The sequence below is a fragment of the Lagenorhynchus albirostris genome, chromosome 10 (genome assembly GCF_949774975.1).
Source record: "Lagenorhynchus albirostris chromosome 10, mLagAlb1.1, whole genome shotgun sequence".
In the NCBI taxonomy this organism is placed as follows: domain Eukaryota; kingdom Metazoa; phylum Chordata; class Mammalia; order Artiodactyla; family Delphinidae; genus Lagenorhynchus; species Lagenorhynchus albirostris.
This window is the reverse complement of record NC_083104.1, coordinates 7,326,847-7,343,885: the sequence shown is the minus strand read 5'-3', so window position 1 is coordinate 7,343,885 and position 17,039 is coordinate 7,326,847. Positions and strand designations below refer to the sequence as shown.

At 44.7% G+C, this 17,039-nt stretch overlaps 2 protein-coding genes across 5 annotated transcripts in view; one reads left to right on the top strand and one right to left on the bottom strand.

Annotated features, from left to right (window-relative positions):
• Positions 1 to 5,746: 5,746 nt before the first annotated feature.
• CIDEC (cell death inducing DFFA like effector c) lies at positions 5,747 to 15,369 on the bottom strand. 2 transcript variants are annotated; one of them, XM_060161244.1, is made up of 6 exons: positions 15,274 to 15,369; positions 13,894 to 13,971; positions 12,602 to 12,755; positions 9,349 to 9,507; positions 9,076 to 9,263; positions 5,747 to 6,310 (listed from the first exon to the last, which is right to left on the bottom strand). In XM_060161244.1, the coding sequence occupies exons 1-6, from the start codon at positions 15,333 to 15,335 to the stop codon at positions 6,148 to 6,150; spliced, it is 804 nt and encodes a 267-aa protein (XP_060017227.1). In that variant the 5' UTR covers positions 15,336 to 15,369; the 3' UTR covers positions 5,747 to 6,147. The 2 variants fall into 2 exon arrangements, with proteins under 2 accessions (XP_060017227.1, XP_060017228.1); XM_060161245.1 differs by lacking the exon at positions 15,274 to 15,369 and adding an exon at positions 14,224 to 14,242.
• The window catches only part of IL17RE (interleukin 17 receptor E), a 32,813-nt gene continuing 24,016 nt past the window's right edge, over positions 8,243 to 17,039 (top strand). The window contains exons 1-2 of one of the 3 annotated variants that reach the window (XM_060161236.1): positions 8,243 to 8,381; positions 9,463 to 9,519. In XM_060161236.1, coding sequence (XP_060017219.1) covers positions 8,346 to 8,381; positions 9,463 to 9,519 — 93 coding nt within the window. In that variant the 5' untranslated portion in view covers positions 8,243 to 8,345. Of the gene's footprint in view, positions 8,382 to 9,411; positions 9,520 to 17,039 lie in introns of those variants that run through there. The other 2 variants (XM_060161232.1, XM_060161233.1) reach the window with 2 other exon arrangements.

Sequence of the window (17,039 nt, the reverse complement as noted above, 5' to 3'; positions counted from 1 at the left end):
AGGGCTCCCCGGAGATGCCCCACAGCGCGCCGATTGGTCAGATTGACTGTCAATCGGAATAGCGAGGCTCAGATCTGTGAGAAGGCGGAGTTTTGCCTTTGTCCGGGAACGAGGTGAAGAAATTCTCGTCTGTGCTTTTAGGGAAAGCGAGTCACGGAGCAGAGGAGGAATTTACTGGGGGTCAGAGGACCTGTCTTAGGACAAAGCCAGGTTTTGTGATCATCATTGCAATTCTTAGGAGCCTTCTGACTTCAAAAAAAAAAAAAACCCGCCAGGGCTTCCCTGGTGGCGCAGTGGTTGAGAGTCCGCCTGCCGATGCAGGGGACACGGGTTCGTGCCCCCCGGGAAGATCCCACATGCCGCGGAGCGGCTGGGCCCCTGAGCCATGGCCGCTGAGCCTGCGCGTCCGGAGCCTGTGCTCCGCAACGGGAGAGGCCACAACAGTGAGAGGCCCGCGTACCGCAAAAACACAAAACAAAACAAAAAACCGCCATTGCGCACAATTTTGTAAGGCAAATTGGAAAAGAAAAAAAAAAATCCACACTCTTTGGTACAGTGAACTTGCTCTGAAGAACACAGCCTGGTGCAAAATCCAAAAGGAAAAAAGCCCAGAGGCAGAAAGACGTTCACTGCACCACTATTTATAACAGCAAACCCAAAACAAATCTCAAAACCGGAAACAAATTGCCCTTTGATTAGATCTATAAAGGAAATAAATCTTATTAATCACCCATTCATCATTTTTTGAATGCTAACTCTACGCAAGGCCTTGGCATCTGTGAACTGCAAACAGATTAACAAGACTCGGCCCCAACCACAAGAAGTTCACCTTTAAGACCACAGCAGCACAACCCACCTTGGCGAAAAGCTGTGGAGATGCTGAGAGAGCGAAGAGTGAGGAGCCCAGGAGCCCGCTGAAATCTGAGAAAGCTCCCCAGCAGGGGTTGTGATTGACAGACTGTGAAGAACTCAGAAATTCACCAGGAGGGAAAGGTGTGGGTGGGAGGAGAGGGCGCGGGCAACAGGAAAAAGAAGGTAAGTGCAAAAAAAGCAAAAAGCAAAATGGGCTCTATCTTGTAATTACAACTATGGAAAAGTTACATGCAACCTGTGTATTATTTTGTTTACTAAGAGCACTATAACTTTCAATTCATTGTTTGCATTAGTGAAAGACTGCAGGTAAACCAACATCTGTCAACAGAGGAATGGCTAAATTAATTGTAGCACATACATATGCAGCCATTAATTGAAGAATGTGTGGGGGTCTACATGTGGTAATGTGAATCGATCTCCAGAATATATTAAATCGAAAAACAACAAAGTGAAGAACAGTGTGACTAGAATATGCATATACGTGCATGCGTGTGGTTTACATATATTTATTATATTTAAATATTTCTGCATTTCTGAAAGGACATACACAAATGAGATGTTGATTGCTTCCAGAAAAGGAATCAGAAGTGAGAACGTGAATAATTATTTTTACCCTTTAGAACTGCTTAAATGTTTAACCTCATTGATATATCTCTTCTTCAGACACACATGGAGCCCTAGTTTAAAAATATAAGCCAGACCCCCCCCCCCAAAAAAAAGGGACTTCCCTGGTGGTCCAGTGGTTAAGACTCGTGCTTCTCGGTGCTTTGTGACCGCCTGGAGGGGTGGGATAGGGAGGGTGGGAGGGAGGGAGACGCAAGAGGGAAGAGATATGGGAACATATGTGTATGTATAACTGATTCACTTTGTTATAAAGCAGAAACAAAAAATAAAATAAAATAAATTACTCATCAAAAAAAAAAAAAAAAAAAGACTTGTGCTTCTACTGCAGGGGGTGTGGGTTCGATCCCTGGTTGGGGAACTAAGATCCTGCATGCAGCATGGTGCGGCCAAAAAAAAAAACTAAGCCAGATATAAAAGACTATGGTTCATAAAAAATTTTTTAAATAATGAAAATAAGTAGAAATAAAATTTTTAAAAGACTGTGATTTTAGTTACATGACATTTTAGAAAAGTCGGTGGTTGACAAGGGCTGGAGTGGTTGAGGGAATGAGAATCGACTAGAAAGGGGAAGAAGGGAAATTTTTGGTGTACTGGAACTAGTGGTTACATATCTGTATAAATTTGCCAAACCTTATTGAACTATATACCTTAAAAGGGTAGATTTTATTGTATGTAAATTATACCTCAGTAAACTTAATTGGTTTTAATTCAAAGGTTTAAATAGTCAATTTAAAAAGATATATATATATATATATATTTACTTATTTGGTCTTGCTGGGTCTTAGTTGCAGCATGCAGGATTTTTAGTTGCAGCATGTGGGATCCAGTTCCCTGACCAGGGATCTAACCCAGGCCCCCTGCATTGGGAGCGTGGAGTCTTAACCTCTGGACCAACCAGGGAAGTCCCAAAAGTCAATTTTTAAATGTGCACAAATTCAGACAGGACTGGCAAGAAATTTAGCAAGAATGCAAGTAATTTTATCTTGTTTTGGGCTTGGACATTACTGTGCTGTGTCCTAAGGCCCCACGGTATTTTGGAACCTCTCTTCTGAAAGGTGCGTTCATAATTTGCAGCTTGAGCAAAGATGGAAAGGCGGAGGCCGAGGGGCAGGACACAGCCTACCTTACCGACAGCAGACTTCACCACTGGCCACGCTTGGCCCCAGGAAGGGCCATTCCCCCACTTGGACTGGCCCCTGGCCCTGCCAAGGCTTGAGCTCCCTTGCTCTTTGGAGTTTTCCCTCCACACGCCCCAGCCTCAGCAAAGCCTGCCCTCTCCTGTTCACTGCCCACAGCTGGTGTGACTCCATTAATCTCCAAGCTTCCAGAAGAAAAGGAAGAAACCTAATTATCCCTCGGCTGGGAGGGCTCAGTGCCAAGAGACAGTGATCAGCCACTCAAGACTCACATGTGAAACTCAGAATATCAGGAGGACGGCAAGTTGGGACAAATTCCAAGTTTCAACCACCCCAGCCCGACTCAGTGTATGACTAACTTCACTAGAAGAGCAGGTAGGCCACAGCCTCAGCAAGAGTTGAATGGGAATAGCTTCTGTGCTGACGTAAACATCATGCCTTCATACCAGAAGGCCTATCCCATGGACCCAGGACAGCACTGAGCCAGGCCTCCAACCATAGCTGCAAGAGCAGGAAAGCCCAGAATGGAAATGTTCCTTGCTAGCTCTGGCAGCTCCTTCCACACATGGCTGTAGGGTATGGGTCAGCTGCCAGAAATAGGGTATGGCTGTAGGGTATGGGTCTCCTCCAGACTTTAACTTTGGTAACATAGGCCTTTGTCTTAGTATTTAATAAACCCAAGTAGCCTTTATAATTAGTCAGAAATGACACATATTTGAATCTGAGAGGCACAGACCAAAGCACAGTCTCCTACAAACCTAGCCTTTCATGCTTGTCTTGTTTGAGTTGCTTGATATTGAAAAACGCCAGCTCACACTGATGAACTAATACTTTGTGGCTACCTAACGGCTCATTTCGAAATCCTAAGATTAAGAGTTCTGAACACGAAAGGAGGGCTGTCTAGCAAGCTAGGGAAGGCTTCGGAGGAGAGTTGCATTAGAGCTTGACTAGTACTTTCCCACCTACACACTTAAAAGGTTGTACTAAAATGTGACATTGAGAAACTGGAAGAGTGCCTTAATCCCATAATCCCTATTAAAGCCCTTCTTTTTTTTTTTTTAAATTGAGGTATAGTTGATTTATAGTGTTGTGTTAGTTTCTGGTGTACAAGAAAGTGATTCAGTTATACATATATATATATTCTTTTTCAGATTCTTTTCCATTGTAGGTTATTACAAGATATTGAATATAGTTCCCTGCGCTATACAGTAGGACCTTGTTTACTTTTTTTTTTTTTTTTTTACGGGACGCGGGCCTCTCACTGCTGTGGCCTCTCCCGTTGCGGAGCACAGTCTCCGGACGCGCAGGCCCAGCGACCATGGCTCACGGGCCCAGCCGCTCCGCGGCATGTGGGATCCTCCCGTACCAGGGCACGAACCCGTGTCCCCTGCATCGGCAGGCAGACTCTCAACCACTGCGCCACCAGGGAAGCCCCCCCCTATTTTATATATAGTATTGTGTATCTGTTAATCCCAAGCTCCTAATTTGTCCCCCTCTCCGCCTTCCCCTTCAGTAACCATAAGTTTGTTTTCTATGTCTGTGGGTCTGTTTCTGTTTTCTAAATAAGTTCATTTATATCATGTTTTTAGATTCCACATAGAAGTGATATCATATGATATTTGTCTTTCTCTGACTTGCTTCACTTTTTATGATCATCTCTAGGTCCATCCATGTTGCTGCAAATGGCATTATTTCATTCTTTTTTATGGCTGAGTACTAGTCCATTGTATATATGTACCACATCTTCTTCGCCCATTCATCTGTTGATGGACACTTAAGTTGCTTCCATATCTTGGCTATTGTAAGTAGTGCTGCTATGAGCATTGGGGGGCACATTTCTTTTTGAATTAGAGTTTCTGTCTTTTCCAGATATATGGCCAGAAGTGGGATTGCTGGATCATATAGCAGCTTTATTTTTAGTTTTTTAGGGACCCCCATACTGTTCTCCATAGTGGCTGCACAATTTCCATTCCCACCAACAATGTAGGAGGGTTCCTTTTTCTCCACACCCTCTCTAGCATTTATTATTTGTAGACTTTTTGATGATGGCCATTCTGACTGGTGTGACGTGATACCTCATTGTAGTTTTGATTTGCACTTCTCTAATAATTAGCAATGTTGAGCATCTTTTCATGTGCCTACTGGCCATCTATATGTAGGTCTTCTGCCCATTTTTTGATTGGGTTGTTTGCTTTTTTTGATATTGAGCTATATAAGCTGTTTTTATATTTTGGAAATTAAGCCCTTGTAGTTGCATCTTTTGCAAATATTTTCTCCCACTCTGGAGGTTGTCTTTTCATTTTGCTTATGGTTTCCTTTGCTGTGCAAAAGCTTTTGAGTTTATTTAGGTTGCATTTGTTTATTTTTGCTTTTATTTCCATTATTCTAGGAGACGGATCCAAAATAAATATTGCTGCGATTTATGTCAAAGAATGTTCTGCCTCTGTTCTCTTCTAGGAGTTTTATAGTATCCAGTCTTACATTTAGGTCTTTAATTCATTTTGAGTTTACTTTCGTATATGGTAGTAGAGAATGTTCTAATTTCATTCTTTTACATGGAGCTGTCCAGTTTTCCCAGCACCACTTATTGAAGAGACTGTCTTTTCTCCATTGTATATTCTTACCCGCTTTGTCGAAGATTAATTGACTATAGGTATGGGTTTATTTCTGGGCTCTCTATTTCCTTCCATTGATCCATATGTCTATTTCTGTGCCAATACCATGCTGTTTTGATTACTGTAGCTTTGTAGTATTGTCTGAAGTCTGGGAGGGTTATGCCTCCAGCTTTGTTCTTTTTCCTCAGGATTGCTTTGGCAATTCTGGGTCTTTTGTGTTCCCAAAGTCCTTCTGGTAGGCAAACTTATTTTGGAAATTGTCATTTACCATATTCATTACATGATCTGCTCAAGCCTCAGATTAAGCAGACATTAGTTTCAAAATTAATTGTAATTTTTTTTGTTGTTTGTTTTTTTGGTAGAAAAAGTGCTGTTTCCTATAACCCCACATTATGGAGAATGGTTTGACAACAGAGTTCTCTCTTCCCTTAGATCTTACCAACTTTCCAGATAGAACCCCACCCTCACCTCGCAAAGAACAGAAGCAAAGAAAATGTATCAGCATAAATAATTTATTGCGAACTCTCTAGTATCATACACGAGTGGGTTGACAATTCACTCAGAAGCATTTGGGACAGGAGGCCAGGAGGTAGGCAGTGTAATGAAAGTGTAGCACGTGAAGACAGGTTGCTGAGGGGCAGCCTTCCTGCCATAGCCTGCTGGTGACCACTCTTGGCCCGCTAAGCTACCTGGGGCAGGAAGGAGCCGGGCCAGGCCAAGAGCCCTCAGTTCTCCTTTGGCCAGCCCAGCCCAGGTTTCCGGCCCTTCCCCCTGCTTCATCATTCATGTTCCTGTGGGGCTGAGGGAGGTGTTAGGAAGGTAAGAAGCTCTCTAGCTGCCAGGCTTGTGGGTGCTACCAGCTGAGCATGGGGTCCCCGGTCTAGTCCTTGGCTGGGCTTTCATTGCAGTATCTTCAGACAGGTCGGGATGAGGGATGGGGCTTTGCTCTTGGAGGGCTGCCCTCCCTCTGTGGCATCCAGGAGCTGCTGCAGGTAACGGGAGGTGCCGAGCAGCACGTGGCCTGTGGTCTGCGTGCTGAAGAGGGCCCAGTGGAGAGCTTCTCTGGGTGGGATGAGAAGGCACTAGGGTCAAAACACAAAGAAAGCCCCTTCCTCCTCCCCCTAAATGCCTGCTCCCCCACGCTGCGTTCATAACTTCATAAACTGTAGAGTGACGTGCAAACAGAACAGATGCTGCCCTCCCTCAGCAAATGGGACAGGGTCTACAGTGTTACCTGCAATCGTACCTTAACTGAGACGTCCACAACCTCCCTCTTCTCGTGCAAAATTCAAGCTCATTTAACAAGGCCTTTTATTTTTCTAATGCTACTTTGGGCCAGCCAGACTGATCTCTGTCACATGACTCTGCCCTTCACAACCTCTGTTCTAAACAGAAGTGTTTCCAAGTCATTTGTAGTCTAGCTAATTTTCAGAGTGCTGGACGAGAAGATCTCCATGTCTGGTGTTGCAGTGTACTGAGGACAGAACTCCAGTCAGACAGGCCTAATTCAGTTTCATTAGCTGTGGCAACCTTGGCAAACTTCTATAGCTCTGAGCTTCGGCACCCTCATCTGTAAAGTGAGATCATACCATTTTGATCCCACACAGGGTTAGGAGGATGAAATAACATAAATCACTTAACACAGGACCTGATATGTAGAAGAGAAGGGGAAACGTAGGGTCAAGACTAGCTGGTTGAATGCTTGACTACTTTAACCAAATTCTTATCCAGATCTGTTTGAAAGAGATAGGTGAGGGTCACTAGGGGTGTCTAGTCCTAGGAGGGATCAGGGAGAAGAAAACAAAAGGAAAATAAATTCTTTCTGGCTGATATTAAAACTTGTCTTCTATTAACCTTCATTCAGTAAATGAACTTATGTTATGGCTGAGGTGGAGGGGGACAGGAAGACAATTAGAATCATAAACATCTGTATATGAAAATACTTAAAAAATTTAAAGGTGAAACCTGAGAAGTATACCCATTTCTCAAATTAGAGAACTGAGGCTTCAAACCAGCTGTCTGGACATGAATAGGAATGAAATTCTGACACATGCTACAATATGGATGAACTTTGAAAACATTATGCTAAGTAAAATAAACCAGACACAAAAGGGCAAGTATTGTATGATTATACTTACATGAGTTGCCTAGAATAGGAAAATTAATGGAGACAGGAAGTAGGACAGAGGTTAGCAGGGCTGGGGGAAGGGGGTGTGGAGAGTTAGTGTTTAATGGGTACAGAGTTACAGTTTGGGATGATGAAAAAGTTCTGGAAATAGATTTACAAGTAACTGTTGCACAACACTGTGAATGTACTTAACGTCACTGAATTTTATACTTAAAAAAAAAGTGGTTAAAATGGTAAATTTTATGGTATGTGTATTTTACCACCATTAAAGAAAAAACACTTGCTGACGCCACTAAGTCATTCCACTGATTCCAGCTTGCTGTTGTTTTTTGTTTTTCTTTTGGGACCAATATGCCTACTATGTTTAGGTCTGAGGGTCCCATTTCCCCTAGACGGACTGAGTTTAAAGGCTGAAACTTCTTGCTCTAGATTTTGCAATCTGCAAACTGCTGGCAGCAAGCCCAGATCCAGAGGGGTATATGATCTGGTATAAGAGGAAAAGGGAACTTCTTGCCACAGAACGAGGCTCAAGCCTGCCGCTGAGTGTTATCTGTGGCAGGCAGAACCACGCGGCCTCAGGTCCCTCATCTGCAGACTGGGAATGCAGAGAATAAACTCAGAAAGCCAAGAAGGTCTGGTGTGCTCTAGCTACATACGTTCTGGCAGAACTCTGGAAGGAGTAGAATTTCTCAGAAACCCCTGAGAATGAGGATCATATGTATCTTCATTCCTTGTACAATTATTTGAATTATTGCTACGTACCAGCATTCACCAAGGTATTGGAGGCAACAGCAATTCTTGCCCTCATGGAGCTTGTTCTGACATCTTATTTATCTGTGTCTCTAGCTCATAGCGTAGGGCCAGGACACAGAGAGTGCTCAGTAAACACTAAATGAAGCAACTGGGGAGGAGTAGCATCTGTCAGAAGTAACTGGCAAGAGGCCAGCTTTGTGGTTTTCGACTACTTGGATGTCTCTGCCTCAGTGGCTACATCTGCCTAATGAGGTAAGAGTTCTCTAGAGCACCACTGGAATAGCTGAATTTGGAAACCACTACCGTAACAGTAGTTGTCTTATGATTAAACATATTCCCATGCTTCCTGTGATAGTTGATTAGACTTTCAAACGTAAAGTAAAAAGTTTCTTTGAAAGTTCATTAGATGATACAAATGACTATTGTCCACAGACATACAAATTAATTCCGTTCTATGGAAGGACAGTTATTTCATCCCTCCCACCCCCATGGAAAAATCCAATTTTGTATTTGTAAATAGCTCACATTCTTGTTGGATCTATATATGGGTGGGATTTTGAACTGATTGTAACTTCTTGCTGGTTCTCTCACTAGTTGAGTTCAATAAAATTTTTGACACATGTTCATTTTTCAAAAGATTAGAAGACTACTTAGGAAAACTTACTACTTTAGGTGAAAAATAATTAGTTGTTATAGTGGAAGGTAATTAGAAAAGCTAAATGTATCCAGGTTCCACCAGCAGGAGTATATGTATCCCTTTGGCATATACTACAATAAACTAAAACATGAATTCAGCCATAAAGTCCTAGACAAATGCTAATTGTCATACTTTGTCAGCATCAACACCAGGGCCAGGCTCCGAGAAGCCTGAGGTGCATGGGAGAAGATAGCGCCTCTCCCATTGCAGTGTACCCAGCCTGTCCCCAGCTAACCCCAATTCACTCACTTCATGACGCGCCTGGCGCCGTAGCAGCGCAGATCATAGGAAAGGGAGTATGTGCCATAGAGAGTCGCCTTCACGTTCAGGCAACCAATGAAGTCCTGTGGGTTCACCTTGTACAGGTCGAAGGTTACTTGGGCCACATCAATCTTCTTGGCAGGCTTACGGGAGAGGGAGAGTTGGTACCTAGTGCCCTGCATCAAGACAAGCATGTGGTTGGCACCCCCTCAAGGATTTCTTCTAAGCTCCCAGTACTCTCCCTGACAGGTGGGACGTCACCTGCTCTGATGGGGGCTGCCATTTCTGCCCCTTATGGAGGACCATGAGCACGGTGTCATCTGTCAGGGATTGGAAATACTCTTCTGTCTCTACAATTGTGCCATCTTCCTCCAGCACCAGGAAGAAAGGCTTGTCTGCCAGCATCAGGGTATCCTGGACCTGGAGAATAAGGTAAGTGGTGCTTCTGCCATCACATGTAGCCACAGAGCTGGTATGGGGAAGACCCCCGTCACACACCTCAGCTGGCACACCTCAGACACACACGAGTGGGCCAGGACTTCTGGGACGGGACTGGAACCCAGGGCTCTTGCTGTGGGATCACCATCCAAAGAACCTATATTATGGTATCCCTTGGTATCTGACTTCATGGTTAATATTCTAGAATAGTGCTGTCCAATAAAAATATAATGGGAGGGACTTCCCTGGTGGTCCAGTGGTAAAGAATCTGCCTTGCAACGCAGGGGAAGCAGGTTCGATCCCTGGTCAGGGAACTAAGATCCCACATGCCGCGGGCAACTAAGCCGGCGTGCCACAACTACTGAGCTTGTGCACCTCAACTAGAGCCCGCGTGCTGCATACTGTAGAGCCCACACATCCTGGAGCCCACGCACCACAACTAGATAAGAGAAAACTCGCATGCCACAACTAGAGAGAAGCCCACGCACCATGACGAAAGATCCCTTATGCCTCAACGAAGATCCCATGGGCCACAACTAAGACCCGACACAGCCAAAATAAATAAAAATAAAAAATAAATCTTAAAAAATTATAACGGGAGTCACACATGTAACTTTTTTTTTTTTTTTTTTTTTTTTTGCGGTACGCGGGCCTCTCACTGTTGTGGCCTCTCCCGTTGTGGAGCACAGGCTCCGGACGCGCCGGCTCAGCGGCCATGGCTCGCGGGCCTAGCCGCTCCGCGGCATGTGGGATCTTCCCAGACCGGAGCACGAACCCGTGTCCCTGCATCTGCAGGCAGACTCTCAACCACTGCGCCACCAGGGAAGCCCTGTAACTTTTAATTGTGATATAATTTGCATGCCATAAAATTCACTCTTTCAAAGTCTACAATCCAGTGTTTTTTAGCATATTCACAAAGTTGTGCAACTACCACCACTGTATAATTTCAAAACATTTTCAACCCCATTTTTACCCCAAAGAGATACCTAGCCCCATTAGCTGTCACTCCTCATTTCCTAGCCCTTGGCAACCTCTCCTCTTCTGTCCATCTCTGTGGATCTGTCTATGCTGGACATTTCATATAAGTGGAATCATACAATGTGTGGTCTTTTTAGACTGGCTTCTTTCACGAACATGTTTTCAAGGTTCTTCTATGTTGCAGCATGATTCTTTACTTTTTTCTGGCTGAATAATATTCTACTAAATAGATATACCACATTTTTAATCCATTCTTCAATGGATGGACATATGGGTTGTTTCTATTTTTTGAGTATTATGAATAATACTGCTATGCACATTCATGTACAAATTTTTGTGTGACATGTCTTTTCAATTTTCCTGGCTATATACCCAGGATTGGAATTGCTGAGTCATATAATAACGCTATGTTTACTCTTCTTAAGGAAATACCAAACTGTTTTCTGAAGCTGTTGCATGATTTTACATTCCCAACAGCAATTTCTCCACATCCTCACCAACACTTGTTTTAGTCTGTCTTTTATTTTAGCCATTCTAGCGGTATGAAGTGTTTTTGATTTGCATTTCCCTAATGACTAAGGGTGGTGAGCATCTTTTCATGTGTTATCAGCCATTTGTACATCTTCTTTGGAGAAATATCTACTCAGATTCTTTGCCCATTTTCAAAAGGATCATCTTTTTACTGAGTTTTAAGAGTTCTTTATATATTCTTGATACTAGACCCTTATCAGATATGTGATTTGCAAATATTTTCTCCCATTCTGTGGGTTATCTTTTCATTTTTTTTGATCGTGTCCTTTGATGCACAAAAGTTTTTAATGTTGATAAAGTCCAACTTTTTTCCCTTTGGTTACTTGTGCTTTGGTGCCATATCTAAGAAACCAAGGTTATGAACACTTATACCTATGTTTTCTTCTAAGGGTTTTATAGTTTTAGCTCTACATTTAGGTCTTTGATCTATTTTGAATTAATTTTATATGTAGTATGAGGGAGGGATCCAACTTCATTCTTTTGCATTTGGATAGCCCATTGTCTCAGGAATATTTGTTGAAAAGACTATTCTTTCTCCATTGAATAGTCTTGGCATCCTGTTAAAAATCAATTGACCACAGATACGTGGATTTATTTTTGGACTCTCAGTTCTATTCAGTTGATTTGTATGTATTATGGGCTGAATGGTATCCCCCCCAAATTCATATGTTGAAGTCCTAATCCCAGTACCTCAGAGTGTGACTATATTTGGAGATAGAGTCTTTAAAAAAGTAATTACATTAAAATTAGGGCATTAGAGTGGGCCATAATCCACTATGACTTGTAAGAAGGAAAGGTGTCTTTGTAAGAAGGAAGGATTAGGACAAGTTACTCCCAATCAAGTGTAGGGGGAGCATGGAAATGGGGAAGGGTGTCATTCTTGCCCAATGTTACTACCACCCACAAGAGCTGCGTGTCCTTGGTTTCCTCTCTGAAAGCTTACCTGATCAATAGTTTTTACTTTTTTTTTTTTTTGACCGTGCCGAGGGACATGCGGGACCTTAGTTCCCTAACCAGGGATTGAACCTGTGCCTCCTGCATTGGAGCAGGAAGTCTTAACCACTGGACCACCAGGGAAGTCCCATCTAATCAATAGTTTGAAAAAGTCTTCCACAGCTGTTAACAAAGCTTTGCATGGAAGGCCAGTGTAGGAGACAGATTGAAGGAGAATTGCCCTGCATGAAGGTAAGGGAAGGAGATAGGGAAGGGAATCTCTAAAATCTTACTCAATACTCCAACTTCTGGGCAATTCTACAAGTTTAAGTACTACTGGAAAAGGGAACCTAAGGGTCCCTCCAGTAAGAAAAACAGATTCCAAAAATACCACTGACCTATTGTTAGTATCAGATGGTAATGTACTGCCCTCCCCCTGTCAACAGACAGACAGGATTCCAGGTGGGCACTACAAGCCCACTGGAGCTGCCATTAGAAAGGAAATCTTTTCACCATCTAAGCCATGAACTCCATCCCTGCTGAACTCCTAGCTCATGATGCAGAGGCAGCTGTTGGGGCCAGCTCTCTGCCAAAGTCCCCGTGGTGGGCTGTGCAGAGGCAGGCCCATTCCTACCTTGAGGCGGAGGTCCTCAAGGCTATGTGTCATGATGCCCTTCCGCACACTCCGGTCAGCATTGCTTACTCTGCAGGGCCGGGCCCTGGGGGCCTCCGGGCTGGGCTGTGACAGCAGCTTCTGGGTCACCGCGGAGGTGCTGACTGCCACGTACCTGGAGGCCATATGGAGCATCAGAATGAGCTGTCTGATGCCTCCCAGCCCTCAACGCACAGCAGGGTAACTTACCTCCCAATCCTCTAGGCTGAGCTCATCATATTTCTCCTCCCCTACCACCCACCAAACCTGCTCTAGAGAGTCTTCCTCAAAAGCCTGCTGGATTGGTGCATCTTTTTTTTTTTTTTTTAAATTATTTATTTATTTTGGCTGTGCCAGGTCTTAGTTGCGGCACGCGGGATCTTCGTAGTGGCCTGCGGGATCTTTAGTTGCAGCATGCGGACTTCTTAGTTTTGCCATGTATGTGGCATCTAGTTCCCCGACCAGGTATCGAACCCGTGCCCCCTGCATTGGGAGTGCGGAGTGTTACCCACTGGGCCACCAGGGGAGTCCCTGGATCAGTGCATCTTAAACTTTAGTGGACACGTCACTCCCCTGGTGATCTTGTTAAAATGCAGGTTCTGATTCAGCAGGTCTGGGTGGGTTCTGAGATTTTATGTATGTAATGAGTTCCCAAGTGATATTGACACTGCTGGGTTTCAGACCATGACAAGTAGCCAGTCATAGAAGACTACCCCACATTTGCCCAATTACCACTTTCCTCTCTTAGCCTCTTTCTTCTCACCTGTAATGTGAGACGAAGTGGCAAAGCTGAGGTCAATATAAGACAGTTTTGAACTCAGATACACGATGTAGAACAAAAGGTGTGCAGTGAATCTAGATTTTGGAGTCAGGCAGACCCAAGTTCGAATCCTGACTCCACTACCCATTTGCTAGGTGACTGAGAGAGCCCACCCTGTGCCTTGGTTTCCCCATCTGTTAATTTGGCATAATAATCCCCACTTCCCAAAGTTGTGGTGAGGTTTAAATGAGATCAGTAATGAAAGCATCAAGCAGTATCTACCTCTTTCTACTCAATGTGTGATATGGGGGACTGTGGGGGGAGAGACAGCAGCATTTATATCTCCTGGGGGCTTGTGGGAGGGGCAAATCTTGGGTCCCACTCCAGACCTCCTGAATCAGCACCTGCGTTTGAATAAGACACCCAGGTGGCTTATGTGCCCATCGAAGTTCAAGAAGGTCTGCCCTACAGCTCACAGTAGTTCCCCTTCCCTTCCATGCTTGGCTCTCCTCACCTGGAGAGGGACCTGGGGTAGAGAAGGCTGAGGGACTTCATGGCATATTCCATCCTCGTCAGCTGGACAGTGTTGGGCCTGAGAAGGAAGCAGAGACAGCTCCTGAGGTGGGGATGGGAGGGTTCCCTCTCTCTTGTCTTTTGACACAGAGCAACCCCACCTCCATCCAGCAAGCCTCTCCTCTGGTCTCCCCTAGCAACTCACACACACACCTCCCCCAGCCCTTCCCCGTCCCACCCATGTACACCACCGTGAGCAAGCTGGAGACCCCCTTAGTGCCCAGGCTCAGCCCCCCTCAGCAGCCGCTCCTCCCTCCCCGGCACCACTCACTCCATGTTTCTCTGACCCTGGCTCTGGTCACACTGATCAGGGTTCACAAGTCGGGACTGAAGAGGCCCTGCCTGGTTAGTTCCTGTCCCTGGGGGCAGAGTCCACTTTACGCTGGCAGGAGGTGAGTCACAGCACCTTGCACTGCTGGGGACCTTCCCTCACCCGTTGTTCAGAGACCTCCCAGGCCAGGCAACCCAGTCTAAGCCTGCTCTCTCCAGTGGGTCCTTGAGCAATCCGAACCCCTCCTGAGGGTTCCTGCTGGCCAGAGACTTTCTACCGCGATGGAGCTGTTCTACATCCGTTCTCTCCAATACTGGAGCTGCTAGCCCCACATGGCGACTGAGCCCTTGAAGTGTGGCCGTACAACTGAGGAGCTGGATTTTTATTTTTATTGAATGTTAACTAACTTAAATGTACACAGCCACTGTGGCTCAAGGCTGCTGGCTGCCATTCTGGGCACTAGCCGACGGCCCTGGGCTGACCTGCCAGCCCTTCTCTCCTGAGCCTGCTCGATCTAGCTCCTGCAGGCTCCAAGCCCTCCTGCAGGCAGTTCCTCCACCTGTAATGCCTCCCTTGGCCCAGGGCTAAACGTTTGCAGCCCTGAAGCCTGAGTTTCACTGTTTTCCACATCTCGGAAAGACTTCTTAGATGGCTCACAGAATTTCCCCTTCATCCTTGCCCTTCCTTCTTCCTAGCCAAGTGGGCCTCAGTGTCTGCTTCTGCCATAGCAGCCCCGCTCCTTGGGTGCCTCGCCCTGAGATGTTCTCCCTTTCCCAGCCCCCCTGCAGACAGGGCCTGCCTCAGAGCCAGGGGCTCAAGGAGTGCATGGAACGCAGCCCCCTCCCCAGTCTTTCCTTCTGATAATGCAGGGGACGCCCCAGGCCAGCCTGTCTGAGAAAGCCCTCTCCCCCACTTAGCACTACCCACATCAGCTTGCTTCAGCCTCCCGCCTCACTCCCAGTCACAAAACTCCACCCAGCCCCACCTCACCGGTTCTCTAGGAGCCAGAACCAAACCAAAACAAAAAACCCAGAGTAAGAAACTCCTTACCTCCCACTTCCCAGCCTCCTAACCTTCCAATACTGCCCTTCACAGCCCAGCCCTCCGTCCATTTTATTTCCAGCTCCCAGGGCAGCCCCTCCCCTGGCCTCCAGCCCCAGCTGGAAATGAGCACAGGCACTGAGTGTGCAGCTCTCACCCTTGGGATGTCAAGCCAGCCTCACTTCCAGAAAAAGCCAGAAAGGAGGGGTGGAGGCATGTTTCGAAAGATTTGGGGCAGGGTATGGCCCAGGACATGGTATTGGGCACACAGGGCACTGGAAACAGGCAGGTGTGCATGGTGGTCCCAGCTCTACCCATGTTAGCTGTTGGAGTGTAGACAAGTTCCCTTAACCTCCTAAGCCCCAGTTTCGCTCACCTCTTCAACAGAGATAATGATTCCTGTCTTAATGATCCTGACCGAGGTAAGGATTTGTAATAATAAAAGTAAAGGGCTTAAAAAAAAAAAAAAAAAAAAAAAAAAAGTAAAGGGCTTTGCAACAGAGATACTTAATAGATAGAAACAAATATTGGTGTTATTGATAATATAATTATTTAATAATAGCAGATAATTTAATAATAATAATAAAGACTAGCTGAAATGTGTAGTGGTTAAGAGTGTAAGATCTGTGACCCAGAAGTTCTACATATACCTAATATTTGGAGTTATATATATATCTCCAAGGAAATGAAAATCTATGTCCACACAAAAACTCATACACGAGAAAGTTCATAGTGTTATTCATAACAGGCAAAATGTAGAAACCACCCAAATGTTAGTCAATTGATGAATGGATAAAAAAGAGTGGTATATCCATAAATGGAATATTATTTGTCAATCGAAAGGATATATGCTACTACAGTACATGGACAAACGTTGAAAACATTATGCAAAGTGAAATCACAAGGGATTTATTATGCAAAGCCAGTCACAAGAGATCACATACATACTTGTATCATTCCACTTGTATGAAATGTCCGGAATAGACAAGACTATAAAGACAAAAAATTAATTAGTGGTTGTTTAGAGGGGCTGGGGAGAGGAAGGGGAATGGGAACTGCTAGTGGGCATGGGGTTTCTTTCAGGGGAGCCAAAAAAAGGTTCTAATCTCGTAATCTGAACACAATCTACTTTGATGATTGTGCTAAATCTATTTGGAGGTTGTACAACCCTGCAAATATACTCAAACCATCGGATTGTACACCTAAGTGTGTATGGTATATGGATTATATCTCCATAAAGCTGTTTTTAAAAAAAGAGTTCAACCTCACCTTTCTTTTAGAGTTGGGTTTTTCACACTAGTGCATCAGAATCACATGGAAGACTTGTTAAAGATTAGATTGCTGGGCTCCACCGCAGAGTTTCTGACTCAGTATGTCTGGGGTGGGGCCTAAGAGAGTGTATTTCTAAGAGTTTCCGAGGTGATGCTGACACTGTGGCTACTTAGGGACCCTATTTTGAAAACCAGCAGTCTAGCACTCGCTGTGTGATGTAACTCATCTAAGCTTCAGTTGGATCTAACAAATGGGGATTAAAAATGGTTCCTACCCCACTGGGTTGTCATGAAGATTAAATGAGATAATCGTGAAAAGTACTTGATATAAAGTTTAGTGTACCCTTCAGGCTCAATAAATAGCTATAATCATCATCATCATCATCATCATCATCCTATTACTTATATCTAAATCCTTCCCTATAAAAACTTTCAGGCAACCATCATTCACTCACTCAACAAATACTTATTAGGTACTTACCTTGTGCCAGTCCTCCTAGGGTC

Excerpts from the sequence above, each read along its gene's own strand:
- CIDEC (XM_060161244.1), bottom strand. The coding sequence starts at position 15,335 with ATGGACGGAGGGCTGGGCTGTGAAGGGCAGTATTGGAAGGTTAGGAGG. Across the intron at positions 9,508-12,601 it reads TTGAGGACCTCCGCCTCAAG|GTCCAGGATACCCTGATGCT; the intron begins GTAGGAATGGGC and ends CTTATTCTCCAG. Across the intron at positions 6,311-9,075 it reads GGCGCCAGGCGCGTCATGAA|AGAAGCTCTCCACTGGGCCC; the intron begins GTGAGTGAATTG and ends CATCCCACCCAG.